This window comes from Colletotrichum jinshuiense, chromosome 1 (assembly GCF_051148585.1).
Source record: "Colletotrichum jinshuiense chromosome 1, complete sequence".
In the NCBI taxonomy this organism is placed as follows: domain Eukaryota; kingdom Fungi; phylum Ascomycota; class Sordariomycetes; order Glomerellales; family Glomerellaceae; genus Colletotrichum; species Colletotrichum jinshuiense.
Window position 1 is genome coordinate 2,640,989 of NC_139302.1, and position 20,163 is coordinate 2,661,151.

Below are 20,163 nucleotides of genomic sequence, written 5' to 3' on the forward strand. Positions count from 1 at the left end.
CGTGGAAGCCCGTATGCAGTCGGCGATATATGGGAGAAATCCCGACCCGGAATGGCCAAGGCAGATACAGATAGGGCCGTTCTGCGCAATGCTCCATCGATTGATAGACAATAGATAGTCTTTGCGCAGAACGGGGTGAGGATGAGCAGTGCTTCTGCTTGAGTCAGGGTCGCCTCCAAGGCATATAACCAACAGCCTTGCAAAACAGGGCCTCCTCGACTTGCCATTCACCTTCGAGTTCTCAGGGTTTCCCGAATGAACCAGAAAGGACTGAGCCACAACGAGACCAGTGCTTCCCTAATCTTGTGTGGCTGATGGCCCGTGCGAACTTCAGCAGATTCGACCTTGGTGCCCTGGGCTGCCTAAGCACACTAAGGTACGGATACCTACCTGGCTTTAATTTAGTGGCTAGCAGTGGCTTTCCTCCCAGACGTCTGTCACCTCTCATCCAATCGCACCCTCAGCCTTTCAACGAAACCTCCCACATACATTACATATCAACACCAGCGACATCGTGGACGGTCTTCCCCGGGAAGTTTGACCATCTCCAACATTTGAACATAGGAGGACTCCTGCCTTTGAGAACCCCCGGATCTGGATTTTTTGCGACGTTCCACTCCAACCCGCAATCCGTTAATTCACTGCTGAGTCAACCTCATCTCGCGCAGGCAGCCTAGAACTCCACCCTTCAACGTTGCCCAAGATTGAAGGTTCCCTACAGCTCTATCCCGGCCACTCCGGCGGGACATCCGTCGCATACCATCATGGACACAGACGCATACAGATTTCGCGTCCCAAAACCCAACTACCTACCCCACAGGACCGACAAAGATGACATCGTTGAGGAGTACATCCCGTTGGACCACGCCAGCGAACTCGACAATGCCAAGTACTTCGCCAAATGCAAGCGCATGGCCCTCGAGTCGGGCATCACTCGCCCAAAGGGCTACAATGTCTCCTTTCACTGCAATCCGGAAATGGAAAAGCACCACTTCGGCCAGACTCACCCCATGAAGCCCTGGCGCCTTACCCTCTCCAAGAGTCTCATCTATTCTTACGGCATGTCCTTTGCCATGGACAACTACGTTGCCAGAACCGCCACCTACGAGGAACTGAACGACTTCCACTCCGACGACTATCTGGATTTCTTGGGAACCGTTCTCCCCGAGCCAGTTCCGAGGGATGTTGACAATGCTAATCCCGATCTCAAGTTCAACCTTGGCGGATCCGACTGCCCCCTGTTCGAGGGCCTCTATGACTATTGTTCCATGTCGGCGGGCGGATCCTTGGATGCTGCGCGAAAGATCTGTTCCAACCAGTCCGACATAGCCGTATCATGGGGAGGCGGCCTGCATCACGCCAAAAAAGCCGAGGCCTCTGGTTTCTGCTACATCAACGATATTGTTCTTGCCATTTTGCAGTTACTGCGGTGCTTTCCTCGTGTCCTCTACATCGACATCGATGTCCACCATGGAGACGGTGTCGAGGAGGCTTTCTACTCTACGGATCGTGTCATGACGGTGTCATTCCACAAGTACGATCCCCTCAACTTCTTTCCCGGCACCGGTGGTTTGGACGACAATGGCCCTAAGAATGAGCATAACCCGGGAGCTCACCATGCTATCAATGTTCCCCTGAACGACGGAGTCACGGATGATCAGTACAAATGGCTCTTTGAGAATGTCATCGGCAAATGTATTGAAAAGTTCCGCCCCAGCGCTATTGCTCTACAATGCGGCGCCGACTCACTCGCTGGCGACCGCCTCGGGCGATTCAACCTTCAGGTGCAAGGCCACGGCGCTTGTGTCGAGTTCTGCAAGTCATTCGGCCTACCTATGATTCTCTTTGGCGGCGGCGGATACACACCTAGAAACGTAGCTCGCGCCTGGGCCTTCGAAACAAGTATCGCAATCAACTGCCAGGACAGGATCGATCCCATCATTCCATCGCACGCCCCCTGGAGGGAGCAATTTAGATACGAGGAGTTGTTCCCAACTTTGGAACAAATCCTTGGAGAGCCGCGTGTGAATCGCAACACGCGAAAGCGTCTCGATGACGTGCTGCAGCATGTGACGGAGCAGCTGAGGTTCGTGCAAGCGGCCCCCAGTGTCCAATATCAAGTTATTCCACCTGATCTGGGCGGCCTCCGGGACGACGTGGAAGCAAAACTCAAGGAGCAAAGGGAGGCTGAGAACGACATTGTCAGGAAAGCACGCGAGGAGGCCGTTGGACATGCCATGGAGTACTAAAAGAAGAGCCTGTCGCCATGCCCGTGGAACTCTTGGCGAACTTGGCTATTCAAGGCGTTTGTGGAGTAGAAATGATACTGGACGGTTTTGTTACTTATAAAGGGAAATACCATCGTATTCGGATTATCTAGACCTCACCAAAAAAAGATGACAATCGACCGGTTGAGAGCGATACATTTGGCCGCACCAGAGGTGGATGTGTGATATCTGCCACGTTGACGTGCATCCGACGCGGCCTAACTTCCGCGATGTTGGATTTTGCATGACCGACTTCCCGCGACTACTGCACGGCGGATGCGAGGGATAGAAGGGTTATTGCGGTGTAACGATGCAATACAAGAAAGGCGCTTCCAATTCGACGTTATGTGGCTGCCTGGAAAGACGAATCCACCGCGGGACTTGTTCAACGGTACTATCGGTCTCGGATCCTTGATCCTTCTTCCGCTAGGTCTGGACCAACAACCCACGAATTGCCCAATCAGGAGCCGCGATTCGACGAGCGACCTTAAGCTTAATCCCCTCAAAAGAGTTCTGCAATGTCCATGCCGGACGAGGGAGCTCGTCATATTGAACCAAACTCGCCGCTCGGCAAAACAGATCTGCGTATGGTTTTCGAGAGCCGGCGCCGCATCCTGCCGGGTATGATCGCACGTAAGTGACTTAGGCCGTGATTTCTCGTTGTTAGGCAATGAAGACAACATTGGCGGGGGGTTCGACAGGCCAGGTCGCATCGCCGCCATATGGAATCCTCTGCGGCCTGCCTCACATCAGACGATTGATTGTAAATACGAGACGATGTCACCCCAACCATGCGCACTGGCTGCCAAACCCGTGGTCCCTGGTCAGCATTTAGGGTGATTCTGGTCTCTTTGGATTCGAATCAGGGACTGGGGCCCGGGCCGATCCACTCAAAGGATTGCAGGATGTTTGAATAGAGCCGTCTCTCTTCCCGGTCGTCTTCCGATCTGCTCAAGGGTTTTTCGTGGATACCATGCTTCCTTACCCTGTGGTTCTCTGCCTGGAAGTGTGCCACTTCATACAAAGGCGTTATTTGTATAAAGGATGATTCCCATCACCCTTCGCCCCAATTTCACCTGTGATCTCAGGACGCCCGGATTTCTACTACAGTTCTGCTCTAGTGATACTCAAGAATGATGCTACCGCAATTTGCCCTCTTGGCCCTGGCCCCGGCCAGCGCCCTCTGCCTCGCCACACCCGCCCAACAACAAAACAGCCTCGCACGCCGGGCCGTGGACTGGAGCAAGTGGAAGCCCGGCGTCAGCTTCCAAATCATCCTGCACAACCCGATCAAGGCCGAGACCGTCGCCGACATCGTCCCCGCTAACGCCGACGTCTGGGACATTGACCTGCAGCACGCCGTCGACTACGAGAACATCATCCCTACCCTCAAGGTGAGCCGAGCGAACGGGGCCCCCAGAGTCCATTGCAAACGTCTAACCTCCGATGAACTGACACGCCCCTGCCTTGCCCTTTCCAATAGTCTGCGGGGAAGATTGTGATATGCTACTTCAACGGCGGCGCCGTCCAGGACTGGGACGAGGACAAGGACGACTTCCCCTCCGCCGTCATCGGGTCGCCCCTGACCCCCCCGTACACCGACGAGCGCTACGTCGACATCCGGGACGCCCGCGTTGTCGACATTATGAAGAAGCGCCTGGAAAGAGCCGCGGCCATTGGCTGCGACGGCGTTGACCCGGACAACATCGACGCCTGGGCCGAGGTTGGTTCTTCTCGTCTTTTCTTCCCCCGTCTCCCCCGTTAAAGTCGGCCAAGCCAGACTAACCAGACAACCCCACCAGTACGGCCAAGACCCGACGGGCTTCAAGCTCGCCCCCTCCGACTACGCGGCCTACATCACTGCCCTCGCAGCCCACGCCCACACCCTCACCACCAGCGAGTCTCGGCCGCTGATGCTGGGCCAGAAGAACGCCCCGGCCATCGCGCCCCAGCTCACCTCCGTCGTCGATTTCGCCGTCCTGGAGACGTGCCTCGGCACCCGCACCTCGGACGAGGTCGAGCCGTTCTGCGCCGACTTCCAGCCCTTCGTGGCCGCGGGGGCCCCCGTCTTCCAGATCGAGTACCCCACCAGCGTCCGGGACGGCGTCAACATTGACGCCGCCGACTACCAGTACTTTTGCGTCGACAAGAACGGCAACGAGGGGTTCAGTGAGGTCCTCAAGCACGCGAGCGAACAGGTCGACGGGTGGGGCCAGTTCTGCGGCTCTGGGCGGACGGGCGGCCGCTTCGAGACGCCGACTATCGACGAGGATGAAGAGTAAAAGCCCACTCGCCCCCCTCCTCGCGCAGCATGTTGAGACGGATGAGATCACGAAAGCAAGAAAGCTATGTTGATGATGGGTATAAAAGACTAGCTGACATTTGGAGTTGGCGCGAAATAAATCGGGTGAAAGGAAAAACAGGAAGAAAATAAGAGTGGCATATGAAAAGGGCCGTTGGTTGATGGCATGATTTATTCATTCACCTCTTTGTATATACATACTTTTCTGTTATCGACTCCAATATGGTATAACATGCATGTACACAAGCTCGAACAATTTTGATGGGCACTCGTTCACAAAAGTTCCAAAACTCCACGCAGGCCCATGTGATACAACAGACGAAAAAAAGGGAAACCCCGGCAGCAAACAAGAGCAGACACGGACTCACCCGAGTTTGGTGACTGAACAAGCACCCCCCCCCCCCCCCTTCGCGTACTCTCAGTTAATGCCAGTAGCAGCCTCGGCCTCCTGCTCCAACATCTTCCGTTTCAGACCCCGAGCTTTGAGTGCCACATAGCCAACCAGCATGATACCAACGGCGAGGCCAGCTGAGAGCAGAATAACGTTGACCGGCACGGGGTCGCCGCCAAAGGTCTCGTGGAACAGGATGTCCAACCCGGACTGCATGAAGTTGAATAGCCCGGAGAGGCAGATGATGGTGCCGTAAACGGTGCCGAACGTCTCGAACCCAAAGACCTTGGCGCTGTAGTCGGAGACGGCAGTGTAGTAGAACGGCCGGTAGAGGACGAAAAGGCATACCTGGATGTACGCCGCCCAGATGTTGTTGATGACGCCCAAAACGCCGATGGTGGTTGCAATGGTGACCAGAGCCGCGAGAACGGTGACGGTGCTGGTGTGGTCGAGGAGGACGCCAATGAAGGGGATGGAGAGGATGCCGCCCAAGGGTAGGGCAATGTCGAAGAAGTTGTTGATCTCGACGGCCTTTTCGTGGTCGCCGAAGATGACCTCGTACTGAGAGCGGATGGTGGCGACGAAGTAGTTAATGCGGAGCATCTGAATCACGGTAAAGAGGCAGATGAGGATGAACCACGGCGACACAATTTGCCGCAGGGCTGTGCGGTTGTGCATCACACCCCAGACCCCCGAGGTATCGCCCGTCTTCTCCTCTGCGCGGGCCTGCTTGTCGGCCTTTTGTGTTCCCAGCAGCTGCTCAATATCAGCGACGACAGATTCACGATGGTGGCGACGCTCTTCGCGCAGAAGCGCTGTCGTCTCGTCGACCTGGTCGTCGTAGGGCTCCGGGTCTTCGTCGTTTGCCGCGACGACCTCTTCTTGCAGCTCAACCAACTCTCCTGCCGTCTTGTACGATTGCTTCGGCATTAGTGTGAACTGAACGATGATGATGAAGATTGGCACGATCAGGTAAACCATGAAGAACTTTTCGTGGCCAAAGGTTCCCTCGGATGCTTGGAATATCAGGCGATAAACCAGAAACAAGGCGCTAGAGGCATCGAAGGCTCCCGTCAAGAGGGCAAGGATGAAGCCCGAATGCTTGGGGAACGCGTTGGATAGTTGAAAGGATGAGATGTATGTGAAAGGACCTCCGAGAGCAAGGAATAGGTATCCGATGAGGAAACCATCGAAAGGTAGCCTCTTGGCATAAGCCATCAGGAGCGAGCCAGTGACCAGAAAGAAACTGCCTACGATTCCGCAAACACGCGGGCCCGCATGGTCGAGCAATGCACCGACTGGTAACGCCGCAATGTTGGTCCCGACAGCTGCCACCGTGAACATCAAATTCAGGTGGATTTCGATGCACGTTTCGTCTGGAGGCGATTCCGGGTCATCGGCCGAGCATATGTCACTGTAAGCGCCTTCGCGCTTGAGGACCGGCTTCAATGCTGCAAAGCCGAAAGCAACACCGGCTGCGAAGAGGCAGTAGATTACCGCCACGGTAACCTGGACTAAGCGAATTGTTAACAAACCTCCTGGGCGGCGAACAAAGAAATACAAACCATCGCCCACTCGATCTATGCCAAGTGATGGGCGATGATGAGACGAAACGTACGGATTCTCTTCCATTGAGGAACCTCGAAGGCGCCGACTGCGAGGACGGTATCAGGTCTGTTCGCAGCGGGGTCCCACTGATCGGGCAGAGGGTTGAAGGTAAGCCTTCCTGCCCTTACACTCGAGGCATCGCTACCTCGCCTTGATCTCTGCTCCTGAGGGACGAATTGGAACGTCTCCACCGAGGCTACACGGTTCAACGACATGACGAGTGCTGCGATTGAGGAGCAGTCAATGATCTAGGCGTGAGCGAGGTTGAGATAAAGTTGATTATCGATAATCGTCAACGGGAAGGACTGCCAAGGAACCGTTCAAGAACAACGTCGGCTTGGGCCTATGAAGTGGAGTTGCGCTCAAGATAGCTAGCACGACGACGTTCAGACTCGCCAATGGCGACCCGTCGATAGAAGTTGATGAACCTGGATTGGACAGGATATGACGTAGGACGGGCGACGACGTCGAGATAAGGCTATCTTATCGATCGGTCGAGTACGAGAGTTTTCTTGGTGCGTTTGCAACGCAGTCCTTCCTATCTGCCTTGTTCACCTGGAAGCGCCGGACGAGCTGTGCAAGACGAAGAGACGCTGACTTGGAAATGCGGAGGCTCGACAAGGATCATGCGTTGTGTTCGTGGGGGGGTTAACGAATCGCAGATGCGAGCGGACGACGATAGTTAACGGATGAAAACACAATTGCCACCAGCCCAATTGAACGTGGGTTGGCGGTTACAAGTAGCAATAAGTATTCGGCAGACGAGTGACCAGGCAGCGATGCGAAGTACTGCTGGAGGGGTGGAGTGTGTTGAAGGGTGCAAGGAGGAGACGAAGACGAGCACTCGAAAAAGCGTGAATGCGATGGCGAAGCAGTATAATGCAATGCAAATGGAAGTCGCCTACCCTAGTGGAAGGGAACAGGCAGAAAATACCGTTGGATGAGAAAAGGCAGAGAGAGATATACTACATAGTACGAATGACAAGATGTAGGCCGGCCTACCCAAGGCGTCATCAGCAAATCTGATGGCCGCATACATGTCGCATCTAATTTTATTTTTTATTTTTTTTACCCTTTCCCTCTCTTTCTTGCTTACCCCTCCTCAAAACTTGCCTTGCCCCTCGCGGATTGTGGAGGCCTTGTCCGATCCAAACAAGAGGCTGGTAGGAGGCGAATGCATGCATGGATGAATGAAGAACGGATGAAGGAATTGTACGGTCATGTGGCCCATTCCTTGTCCGCACATGATGACCCATCGGCCGCCGCGAACCGCATGGGCCCGACCGGCTCTCAGGAGAAGCTTCGCTTCAAGAGTGGGCACGAATTGGAGATGGACAGTGTAACTAGCTGCGTGAGAAAGCTAAGAAAGAATTTGGAGATGGGCCGTCACCCGCCACCCGTCGTCACCTTTGGTAAGGCAAGGCAGAGTAAAGGTAGCGGCGGAAGATGCCCCAATGCCAGCCGCCGGGCGCCGACTAAAGCAAAAATATCTTGCTCGTAGCTTCCTTGGCGCGTCGTTCCCCGCCGAAGTCGCGGGAGGAACTGAGCGAGGGTGCGGCACCTGCCCTCGCGGATGACCGGGGAAAGAATAAAAGCTGCAAGAAAGTGGGTTTGGCGGAAGGAGCAGAAACATGGCCATGGCTAGTGGAATCGGCGTTGGAGAGCGGATACGGCGTCGTTTTTCCACCCTACCTGGCGCACAACACAGCGGCTCTTGTCACAGTCAACCAACCAATTAATTGGCTCCCGCTTCACTTCATCCATTTCCACTAGGGAAGAACCGCTACATAGGAAGATTGGTCTTTGAACATGCAGACCTGCTAGGTATCGCGTTAAACAGCTTGATCATCGCTTTTACATAGCGCGACCCCGTAGAGAGCAGGCAGGCAAGCAAACGCCACCATGCCATGTTTGTGAAGGAGTAGACTATAGTACGGGCGAGACCCTCCAACACCCGTCGGTTCTCGCGGCGCGGAGATCTGTACCCAGTGGGAACGGTTGTTGGTGGTGGCCTGGGGACTGGATGCCTTGCGCTGCCAATGTGGCTCGACCGTGAAATGATGGATCGACACCGGTGCCGGATCTGTATGCTTGACACGGGAATCGCGCGAGATAACAGCCAATATTGAAAACTCTTCATCCCCCCATCTGTTGACCTGTGTACTCCTGCATCGGCCCGGGTTTAGATGCGTGCATTCTACCCCAGGCGTGAGGCACTCGCAGTTTGTATCCCCGGCCCGACCGGCGTCGGCGGTTTGCGGCTACTGCTGGCCGGCGAGGTCCGCCTTTTTGCCCCGAAATTTTCAACGTCAGCTTGAATCTCAGGCGCTCCACATAGAATCTCTGCATGGCCCCATGCAATGCGCAGCATACTAGGATGATCGTGAGCGATGAATTAAAAACTAACGGTGCGTCGGCAATACACGAAGCGGCTATAAGGGCCCCCCCAAACGCCCGCGGGCTATCGCTCGACCATCGTGAGGCCACCCGCGAAAACAAAGACAAGCATGACAAGGCAAATAGTGACAGACAAAAGAAACGATGCGTCAAAGCGATAATGTGCCGGCAAGGGCTGCCGTTCAAACTCTGCCCTTCCCCAATCTCCCGTCCATTCTTATGCAAACTACCCGAGTCGAGTATCCATCATCTCTACTCCCTACTTCATTTTACTCCAAGCAAAAATCGGCGCCTACCCGCGAAAGAAACGCCTCATAACCATAAGGCAGCCGTCGCAGAACGTGGCTTGAGTTGACATGGGCCGAATCGCCGTTAAAGAGGAGAAGTCCGTCTCGGCTCGAGGGTATTCCAGGGTAGTTCCAGTTGCGCCCTCGGGCTGATGTAGCCTTCAGTTGTTGACATCGTCTTCCATCAATTGCTCCAACTTTTCCTCTCCAATCCCGTCTCTACAGCATGAAAATTATGAACACAAATTAGAAAAAGGCCATCAAAGATCGTATGCGGATATCAGTCAGTCCGCCGGTGGTGGACATGTTGTGCCGATCCGTCGATATTCTAGAGGTATTCACGAGAAACAAAAGCAAAAAAATTACACGCCAGTCTATCTCTGGTCGTGAATTTCTCACTTGTAGAACCGGATGATAGCCTTGCCGCCGCTGGAAAAGGCCGTCTATAGCGAGAAGGTCAGCACAGCATTCGCACCCAAATGCCACGGAAACTTGAACTTACAGTACAGCCGTTGCCACCGCCGGTGTAGGAGCCGTCAATGAGCGCGCACTTGCTGTTAACGTCGCCAGTGATTTCAATGTTGAAGTCAAGCGTGGCAGTCGAGGTTGGCGCGTTGGGAAAGATGGAGAGGTAAGTGTTGCCGTCGGCACTCTTTCCAACACCAATGTTGATAGGGGCCCAGTTACCAGCTCCAGAGGGGTCCTTGGAGCTCTTCCAGACGCAAGAGTCCTCGACGCTGTAGCCGAGCTTGTTGACATAGTATTGGGCGGTGGTCGGACTGTTGTTCCAGACATAGTAGTCAGGAGAGTAAGGGTTGGTCAAGGCCAGCTGCTCACCAGGCTGGGGAACGGTGGCAATAACCATGTTTTCGGTGCCAGGGTAGTCGGTGCGGCAGACGCAAGACTGATCATCAAGGTCGTTCTGGATAAAAACACCACCAGCGCCCTGTTCGCAGAGGGTCTTCTTGGAATCGCGGGAAAGCTCCAGCATGCCGTCGCTGTTGCAGTACAGTCCACCGACAGACTGCTTGGTTTCGCCTTGGGCGCTGGGCCATTGGGTCTTTTGGTAGCCAACGGGGCAGGCGTACGAGCAGAAAGAGTTCTTGGTGCAGCCACCGTCGCCCGAAACAGCGGTCTCGATAAAGGAGATCAAAGTATCGGTAAGGCTGTAGTTGGGAGTTCTCTGGATGCCAGTCCAGCCGTTTGTACCAAGGTAATCGACAGGAACAGCACCATAGTCGGAGGGGAACTGAGAGCAAGGAATCTTGCCACTAGGGAACTCGGCGTTGACGCCAGTGCCGCCGGAGCTGCTGGACTTGGAGGTGGAGGCGGGGGCCGCCTTGCTTGTGGAAGACGGCGTCGGGGTCGGGGTGGGAGTCGGGGTCGGGGTCGATGAGGTGCTAGACTTGGCGACCTTGATCTCGAAAAACTGGGCGTCCGCCGAGGTAGAGGTCTTGGGAGCCTTGGAAGTCGAGGCAGACGGCAGAGGGCTCGAGGTGGGCGTGGTCTCGCCAACGACGACAAACAGACCGTCGGCAATGCCCTGCTTGGCCTCCTCTTCGGTAACAACCTTTCCTCCCAGCTCGTAGGCGGTCACAGTCGGGCCGGCCTCGTACACGACGACGACATCGGGGTCTCGCTTGTCGACGGGGGTTGCGACGTCCTTCTTGACGTGGCGGTGTCGGTGGTTGTGGGGTTGAGCAACAACGCCGGTGGCGAGGGATGCCGCAATCGCGAGACTCACGATGGACCTCATCTTGTCAGTTGTTGTCTAGAGACACTTGGTTAGCAAATGAAGGACCGCGGACGGGACACTGTCACGCCACAGTGCCGCGAAGAAGATTGAACAAGAAAATGATATGCAAGTCGCGCGGATAGCACCTCGAGGGTGCAATATATTCATTGATATTTGTCGCTGCGCGCTCTTTCCCTCGGTTTGCCATATTCCACACACAAGAGTTTGCGTCGTGTTATCAATTGGGGGCGGTTCGGCTGTAGCTTACCCTTCCTTCTCGCGAGTATTGAATTCAGGTCGAGAAGTGTTCGATTTGCTCGCGTAGCTTGTTGATTAAGGGGAATCGAAAGGGAACTCGTGTAGGTGGTTGTAGGTAACGAATAAAGGTTAAGTGGGATTCAAAGGAGTGTAATGAGAGCGAACTCTCTAGTTGGAGAATCAACGCGGTGAACGAGTGTGAAGACCTCGATGACCAGGAGAAGCTGAGAAGAGGGAGAAGGAGAGGGCGAAGTGGAGGATAACAGGGTAAAGAGGCCGTGTCGTGGATTCCCTGGGAAATTAGGAGACCAGGTACAACAGGTACAACCGTATAAGCCACCCGGGCCTCCAGGCGCTATTATCAGAAAGGACGATCCGCTGCAGGTACGGACAGGGCTTGCAACGCTTGCCAGGGTAGGTGCGCCTCCCCGGAAGGGGAAGGAAAGGGGGCTATCTGCCCAGAGAGTGCTAGCGCGTGATTAAAATTAGTGGTTCCTGGCTCCAGTCATTTGCGTTGACATCGATCGCAGGGCACTTGCCCATGGGAAGGAGTGAGCAAGGTGCGCACGCATGGCGGAGCTGGGGGGGCTTGCCTAGGGGTCGTACGAGAGGAGAGCGTCCATCAGATGCTTGGTTTGGACAAAATGACACAGAAAATGCATCGTCCCTATTGCGACAGAAGACTTGTTCAATGTTGGAGCTTGTGCTGTTCTCCGGGCTAAAATTGAGCTGTACTGGCCCACGAGACGCTCCCAGGGCAGTCCCCGTCTCGCAGCGTGCCGTTGCCGTGTGCTTCCAAGCGCTGTCGTCTGATCCCTTTGGTTCTTGTCCAGCACAGGTACTTTGGGGTATTTGAAGATCATCCGATATTGGGAGAACGCAACGGAAGAAACGTGGAAATTTTGCATCCATTGATATTATCCATGCATGTATACAGCATTGAACCACAAACATGCATCACCGCCAGCCAGCGGTCGCATGGCGGATCCCCCCCCCCCCCCCTTTTTGTTTTTTTGTGAAGGGGTTTGCCAACAAAGTTGCTTTGCTACAAGGAAAAGTCCAAGAGAAGGGGGAGGCGGGGGGGGATTACCTACTCGGCAATTAGCAACGTTTCCCGCACAACCACAATCCACAGCTATGCCGTCCAAAGCGAAAGAGGCAGGCCGCTGCAGACGAGCCTGGTCGGCCGAATGTCGATCGCCACTGCCACTGAATGCGACCGCCGTTGAATGGATGATTGGAGCCCTGCCTTGATGTAACACTGCCAGCCCATCGCCGTGTTCATTTACGGCGCCGTTTCCCATGTTGGTCCAGTCGAGGGCCCCCGACCGCAAACGGTGGAATCAGAATCCCTTGGCACAATTAGAGAACCTTGCCTATGTAAACCAACCCCTGCTGATGCTAACCATCAATTGACTTTGCTCAATCTCGATACCCCCTCAGCAATCAATCACCAGGTGTCTTCGCCCAAAACGCTCGCCATATTCCTTGTCGGTTGTTGTTATCGATTTCTTGTCGCCCCTCGCGGGTCGCCGTTGTCGCCGTTACTCTACATTTCCATTCGTTGTGGAGGGATACCCCCCCCCCCCCCCCCCCCAAGTGGCCAGGCCTTAATTGGGTCGGCCATGGTGACTTTTGATGTGGCCCTCCTTTAACCAGCCATTGCACACCGGCGTTCCCTCCACACTCCGCTGCAGCTACCGTGCGCTAGGCGCCAAGTACTCATACGAGAATTGGCCTAAGCGACGAACCCGTTGACAATTGGCGCAGAGACGGGTGGTGTTGTGAACCCCTTATTGTTGGCGGCTCTATGCGAGCACGTACACCTGGATCGAGAACAGATTCGCGACGAACCCCCTTTCAACGCACGTCCACATCAAAGTTATCAAGAGGAGCATGGCTCAGCCTGTACTGGGCATCTTGCAGTCAACATTCAATGTCCTGGTGTCGGCACGGGTACAACAGCCATCGCCATGTGAGAGGGACTTTTGTGTGTTTCCCTTCTTTACATATGAGGTGTTTTTCTTCTTAATATGAGGATCCGGAAATTTGGGACCTACTGTCGCCCAGCTCTGTTCTGTTCCTCCTTTTCCATGGTTCGTTAAGAAACCCCAGCGACCAATCCCAATGGTAATTGCGACGGCGCCAGTCAGCCAATGTTTCGATATCCCCCAGGCTTTCTTTCGCAAAAAGGAAGGGGTGGGGGGGAAAGAGAGATTTCGGCCGGTTCCTGGGCTGTCGCTCATTTCGCCTGCAGGGGCCCAAAATGTTTCTCAAAGCGCGCTGCAGAAGTGACAGCCACAAAGACCTAGGCAATAACAATGAAAGCCACACGAACTTCCTTACCGTAGTCCTCGACTCGGGCCGAGCGTTCGACGAGGGGGAAATCAATTGGTTCATGAACCAGCCAATGGCTTCGGTAGCGCTGCCCGTCACCCGATACCCACTGGCCATCATTATTCGCGACGGGCTTTGGGCCGTCTTTCTCGACCACATCAACATTCATTCTGGTCGCTGAGGTGAGGGAATATCATAACACGGGTATCCAATCAGACTTTGATCATGGCCACAGCATTTATCCATGGACCGAGACATTGACAAGGACAAAGACGCGGCCTAGCCAGCACGGATGTGTAGCTTTGCAACTGTTTTGCGAGACCCTTCTTTCTGGCTCCTGGACACCCACCACCTACGTATCTGACCGTGCCATTTCGTCAATCTCATTTCGGCCATGACGTCCGCAAATCCACCCTCAATTTCGGAGGATGCGATCGATCTGCGCTAAAGCAAAAAGCGAAAAGCAATGGCCGCGTAGCCACTGCCTTTCCACCTGAAACATTGAAACATCGACAGCCTTCTGGGTCCGCGCCTGCAGGTGCTGTCGTTCTCGACAGGAAAGGCCTACCAAAGGCCCGTGGCGGAGAGTCATGTCAAGAGCCCTGCCGACCATTGGGACCCTCCCCCTCATCGGCTCAAGGGTGGCGTCGCCCGTTCAGCTTGCGTAAGATATCGAAACCGACGACAGCCCATATCTGGTCCCCCACTTCACGTCAAAGTCATTAAGCGATAGCTGATTGGGTTCGCGCGGTCACGATACCTTTGCTACTTACTCGCCGGCCGATGCTAGACAACCACCTGAGCGTGGGCTTCACTTACGACTTCACAGACATCCGACATGACGCACGCCGTTGAGACGAGGGCATTCCTGTTATGCGACCGGTCCATACCTGCAGAGCGACGCATCGTGCCGTAAACAGTACTATGCCATCCGCAAGGCCTGAGCTGCCCCGGTCTACATGTGTAAATACGCTATCCACCGTCGCATTCCATAGCAGTCGTTGTTTGGCCACAACGACTCAGCTGCGCTCTGCCCAACGTTCTAGCCCCCTGTATTATTGAGGCTTCTAGAGCCTCGCGGGGCGGGATCGCCATTGTTTCGACGAGAGACATTGCGATGGTCCTGAGGGACAGGAATGGCTACTGCGGCAACTGAAGCACAGGCGCTGTCGGCCCTATTCACGACTGATGGCAGCCGTAAAGACATGACCCACTGACCCTCATATGGCCAAACTGCGTGCCATACCGCTGCTCACGACTTATTTTGCGTCCCTTGAACGATGGACAGCCTGCTTTTTGGCTCAATGGGTACGCACGAGACAACTTGTGCGACAAAATGGTTCCGATGCCCATTGTCCCATTTCGAGGCGGCTGGCCGTCTTATTCTACTGCAGACCCTCTTGTCAGCCAGCTCATGTATGCTAGAAATGGCATGCCAGTGACTGCCGGTCTCCTGGTATGGCTGCTGATCGTCTTTGTGCATGGCCGGACATGGCTACGTCGAAGACACGCCGTTGGGCCCCCGTGCAATGCAGACCAAGTTGGTGGGAAGGTCTCTAGCGAGTTGCTAACCATGCCCCCTTTTGCAACCCCGACTCTTCTGGTACTGAATCCGAAGAGGGCGACAATCGCGATCTAGGGGGTGGGTGTCCCGCGTCTTCGGCTTCCCTTCCCCTCACCCCTTATTTGATATCCCTTGTTGTGAGTATAGGAGTAAAGGGCGATGTTGTCTTGCAGTAAAACCATGTGTACCTTGGTGTAGAGCGCGGTACACTACTTCCAAACGCTACCGTGTCACCGGCATCATCCGCTTGCTACACGGAAATACTACCAGTTCTCTTCGCAACACCTTGGTGATTGTCAATAGCTGTTGGCATCACCCATTCGTTAGACTCGCCGAGAGAGCGACTCCCCATCGCTGTTCGCAGTTGGCTGGGTTGGCTTGGCGTACCATTATGTCATCGCACACGACTATACCCCGATCTTACCGCTGCCATGGGACAAACCCATTCTCATGCCCAGCAGCCGCCATTGTGTGTTGGTCAGGAGACGCGAGCGCTCGTTGCCCGGTCTCTCGTGGGGGGAGAGTTTCGGATCTGGGGGAGCGGGAACGGGACTGGGAGGGGGGCTACTTGCCCAGATCAATCCCTCCCGAGCTCAGGCGCGTAGTCTCGGGTCCCGCTCGACGTTAGGGAGAGGACGGACAAATGCTTCTTGTCCGCGCAACACCAAAGCGAAAGATGCAAACTTACGACGACTAGGGCAGGTCAGTTGCAATTGGAGAGGAGCATTTTAGCGAAGCCTCACAAAAGTAAAGAACAAGAAACCCGGCGAGAGGGGGGGCGAAAGCCAGAGCGGGATTGCCCATATGGTCCTGGTCCAGGCTGCCCGTTTTCATCCATCGGCACACTCGCTCGCCCCCGAAGAGTTTTCCGCCCGTCCTCGGACCGACAACTGGTTTCGTTCGGTTTTTTTCTTTTTTCTTTTCTCTTGTTGCTTTCGTCCATTGTTGTCGGTTCCGCCGTTGCATTCATTGTTGCTGGACTTTGACTCCGTTCGTTGTTGCCGCAACTCCTCCTCCTCCGGCCCCGACAAGGCCGTGAGCCTTTCGCCGTCGTGTCCGCTAACCAAAATAGCAAGTCCAAACGCAGCCACAGCGGACGGGAGCTAGCCCCACGACCGAGTTCTTGTCTCAGCAAGCAGCATAGACCCGGCAGAACCTCTTGGTCGATGGCTCGCCTGGATGGCTCCGAAGATAGTGATTGCCAAAAAAGAAAAAAGGAAGGAAAAAAGTTGAGTCTGCTTGGCCGGAACCAATTGCGCCCCCCATCTTGGTTATGGCCTAGGGACGAGGTGGCCATACGGCCTGAAGACACCACTAAAAATTTGTCAGGCTTCAACAGGGCACCCAGGCTTGGTCTAAAATGTATCTGAATTCGCTATTTGGCCACCTTTCAAGGAAGGCTGAAGACCATGAGGCCAAATCTCTGCAACGACCGCTATAATACATGGGTGGGGGGACCGGAATCCCATAAGAATTGGAAATACCCGCGAGGAACTTCGAGTATGCCAAGTGGCAAAACCCAAGTTCCATCTACGGCCGAGGTCATACCTCTCAAACCAGAAACTTTTCGTGTCGAGGCCCACCGTCGCACATCTGCCAGTGCCCTAAAAACGCCTTTTCCCGGACGGAACGTCCTACAAGCCAACAGGCCAGAGAGGCAGAAATATCGGTGAGAGAAAAGAGAGACGAGAAATCAAGACGCCGACAATGAGTGAAACGCCACATTTATCCTCCTGCCGCCGCATGAGGTGTCCTCTTGCCCTTACCACACCAGAAACATTTCTTCGTTGTTACATGGTTGACGTGCCACCGTCCGTACTTGCATCATGTCTTGACTTCCGCCGTGTCGTCGTCGCGGGCTTGCAACTGCTTCTTCAGCCCGGTGACTTCACTCGTGAGCAGCCCAATCTGCGCCTGCTTCGCACTCTCTGCTTTCTCGAATGCCGTGACCTTGTCCGACAGTTGCTTGACCTTGTCCTCCAGGCTTTGGATATACGCCCAGACACCGGGATCCGTAGCGAACATGTTGCCGCCGTTCTCGGCCCCACTTCCGGCCTGCGTTCCACTTGCGCCGCGGGCATGAGCGGTGCCCGCTGGAGTCGCACCGGTTTGTGTTGTTGGAGCAGCGAATGCTAGGAAATGAAGATTAGTACGCGTTCAATGAGAGTGGGCACATGAGCCGGGCGGACACAAACGAACCTGGCGGTGTATGCCTGTCCGAGGGCCTGCGGCCGTAGTGCTGTTGCTGAAACTGCTGCGTGAGACTCGGGGAGCGTTGTCTCGCAATGTTATTTGTATCATGACCAGGGCTCAAAGGTTTGGGGCTCTCTGTCATGCCACTCTGCGAGTAGACAGAGGCTCCACTCACAGGCAAAGACGATATGCTCGTGTTCGGCGTGTGGGCCCCGGCAATGCTGTTGGGCATACTCGGAGACGTGGTTGAACTTGTCGTGCCTCGATCAACATTCGGCGGGTACAGACCTCCTGTTCCAGGTCGTGGGCCAGCCGGCGGGTAAGTCCGAGAATGAGCGTTATATCCTTCGATGCTGCCTTGCCCGCCCGCAACGTGCTGAGCCTTGATACTCGGTAGACTCATACGTCTCTCCTCTTCCGTCAGATCTTCCTCGTTGGCATACACTATGCCGGCCATCGACTCATCACCGTCATTCATGCTCGGACCATCCATGTCGTCCGTCTCAGCAAAGCTACCCATACTAGACCGGCGGCCGGCACAGCCGCCAGCACCTTTGCTGTGCCGTGCCAGCGCATCACCTCGGGCAAATTTGCGATCGCACTTGGGGCATATATGGGGTTTCTCGCCGGTATGAAGCTTACTGTGACGCTTCAGGTCATGAAGACGCCGGAAGCGCATCGTACATTCTTGGCATATGTAGGGCTTCTCCTGGCTATGTGTGAGCAAATGGCTCTTGAGGTTGTGATGACGTGTGAACTCGGTCTCGCAGAAGGGGCACTTGTGCTTCTTGCCGGACGACTGGGTAGGCGAGTCGTGCCCCGGCGACGGCATGGGAAAGCTCATGCCGCGCGCTGGTGGCGCGGGCATCATGGCAGCGGCCTGAAGCGATCCCGGGTATGAAAGTGATCCGGGCGGGTTCTTGTCATCTTGGACAGGGGTTGGGTGCGGCGGCTGGGAGTGATGCTGAGGCTGTTCATTGATTTTGGGATCGACATCCATTGGTCCCGGGCTGGCCGTCACAAGAGCGCCAGCCATGCTTGCTGCACTTGTCGCGCTTTGCGGGCTGACCTCTGAAGCTTCTGCGGGGACATTGTTGGCTTGTGGTATTGAAACGGGCTCGGGTGCCTTGGTGGAGGCTTCCATGGAAGCCGTAGGAGCTTGTGGCGCGTCGTCGGCTCGGCTCATGGCAGCGATACTGCCGGCAAGTACAGACAAGACTGAATGGCCTGGGTTGTCGCTCGAAGCAGGTGGGTTCAGGCGCTGTTCGCGCCTTCGTTCCTCCTCGAGGGCCTCGAGAGCGGCGGCAGCTGTCAAGGGCGTCGGTGAACGGCGCGACGCCAGAGCAAAGCGAGCTGATTTCGTGGGAGAGGGATAGTCGGCGGAAGGTGCAGCAGCGGGGACGGCGCCGTCGGCGGCAGGTTCAACGACAGACGTGGGTGACGTTGGAGTAGACTCACGCGCCCTCTTGAGCGACTTGGTGCGAGCGGGATCTCCTCCAAGCGCAAAAGGGTCTGATGCGACGGGCGTCGTCGCTGCCAGAAGAGGGGCTTCGGTCGCGATAGGACCGTTATCTGAGGCCATGAGCAAACGAAAGCATCAAGCTTATGAATTGAGGTTTTGTTTTATGGATAGGAGCTCCGATGCGACCGCGGCGTCGATGTTGATGGTCAACGACGATTCATGGGAGCTTCGGGTCGTTCAGCCACAGGTGGCGGATCTTTCTGGACGGGCTCTGGACCCCGAATTGACGGGACGAGCGGACGTGTCGCGGTGGAATGTGGCGGAACCGACAGTGGAATTGAAATATGGCTGACACAAGCGGTTTAGATGGTGGCTAGTTTGGGAGAATTGGAGGCGTGCAAATTGCCCAGTGGCGGTAAGTTTTGGGGCTGGCGATGAGATGTTAGGAAGAGGGAAAAGAGAAGTGAATTCGAGGTGTGGCAGAAGCTGGAGGAAAAGGGAAGGGTGGATGGAGGGCGGGTGCAGCAAGAAAGAGTATGGCAAGGCAAGGCAAATGGCCAGAAAGTGTGAGTGCGACTCCGTCTGCGAATGAGGGCGAGTTGGGGCTTGTGGTCTCTGCCACAACAGACGACGGGCGGGAGGTACACTGACGGACGCACACTGGGGGCGGCAGACGCTAGGGGACTGGAAGGTACCCATACCTACTTAGGTAAGGCACTGGAGGTATCCGTCCTACCCAGCGCAGCCATATGACAGGACAGGGCGGGACAACCGGGACAAGGTGACGACGGCCAGTCGGGCGAGGAAACTTTTGAACTGTAAACGTCTATACTACTCTCTGTAGACTGCAGACACATGGATGTAGTATTCCCGCCGGGAGCCCAGCAGCCAGGCACCTATTCCCCTGCTGGGATGGGTACCTTGCCTTACGGTCCCTGCCGGAGCTGGCTAAAGTACGGGATACTTGAAGCTGTAGTGGGTGTTCTGGGTCGCGCGTACTCGATACTTGGGCCATCCAACTGAAGTGGCTTTTCCTCAGCCCCAAAGGGGAAAAACCACATTGTAGATGCCCGAAGAGAAAGACGTACCAGTTGTGCTGTTTCCTGTGCGGAAGGGTACCTGAAGCCGCACACACGCGCGCGCACATACACACAGACACAGGTCCGCCTCAGCATTCTCAGGTTACGCCACGCTCTGTAGATGCATATCTGAGTTATCCCGACAGTTCCAGCTTTTCAACGCCACAACCTTGGGGGGCCATCTCTAGAGTTCAGGATCGCGCGGAAAAGAAGCTCAAGTAACCAGTCGTTGCTTTTCGTCCCTCTCTTCCCACAGCTCAAGATTCTTACAAAGACTTCAGAG

At 55.3% G+C, this 20,163-nt stretch overlaps 5 protein-coding genes across 5 annotated transcripts; 2 read left to right on the forward strand and 3 right to left on the reverse strand.

The window, feature by feature from the left end:
• Nucleotides 1–764: 764 nt before the first annotated feature.
• Nucleotides 765–2,249, forward strand: EsH8_I_000694 (uncharacterized protein; the record flags this gene model as incomplete). Its single annotated transcript, XM_083268107.1, has 1 exon — nucleotides 765–2,249. The coding sequence occupies one exon, from the start codon at nucleotides 765–767 to the stop codon at nucleotides 2,247–2,249; it is 1,485 nt and encodes a 494-aa protein (XP_083118545.1).
• A 1,151-nt stretch (nucleotides 2,250–3,400) lies between these two features.
• Nucleotides 3,401–4,549, forward strand: EsH8_I_000695 (glycoside hydrolase superfamily; the record flags this gene model as incomplete). The annotated part of the gene is made up of 3 exons (XM_083268108.1): nucleotides 3,401–3,661; nucleotides 3,751–3,990; nucleotides 4,070–4,549. 3 exons carry the CDS (start codon nucleotides 3,401–3,403, stop codon nucleotides 4,547–4,549), a joined length of 981 nt encoding a protein of 326 aa, XP_083118546.1.
• A 438-nt stretch (nucleotides 4,550–4,987) lies between these two features.
• Nucleotides 4,988–6,783, reverse strand: EsH8_I_000696 (major facilitator superfamily domain-containing protein; the record flags this gene model as incomplete). Its single annotated transcript, XM_083268109.1, has 2 exons — nucleotides 4,988–6,474; nucleotides 6,579–6,783. The coding sequence occupies 2 exons, from the start codon at nucleotides 6,781–6,783 to the stop codon at nucleotides 4,988–4,990; spliced, it is 1,692 nt and encodes a 563-aa protein (XP_083118547.1).
• A 2,864-nt stretch (nucleotides 6,784–9,647) lies between these two features.
• EsH8_I_000697 (uncharacterized protein) lies at nucleotides 9,648–11,008 on the reverse strand (the record flags this gene model as incomplete). Its single annotated transcript, XM_083268110.1, has 2 exons — nucleotides 9,648–9,695; nucleotides 9,755–11,008. The coding sequence occupies 2 exons, from the start codon at nucleotides 11,006–11,008 to the stop codon at nucleotides 9,648–9,650; spliced, it is 1,302 nt and encodes a 433-aa protein (XP_083118548.1).
• Nucleotides 11,009–16,970: 5,962 nt separating this feature from the next.
• On the reverse strand, nucleotides 16,971–18,921 carry EsH8_I_000698 (uncharacterized protein; the record flags this gene model as incomplete). The annotated part of the gene is made up of 2 exons (XM_083268111.1): nucleotides 16,971–17,278; nucleotides 17,346–18,921. 2 exons carry the CDS (start codon nucleotides 18,919–18,921, stop codon nucleotides 16,971–16,973), a joined length of 1,884 nt encoding a protein of 627 aa, XP_083118549.1.
• Nucleotides 18,922–20,163: the final 1,242 nt, after the last annotated feature.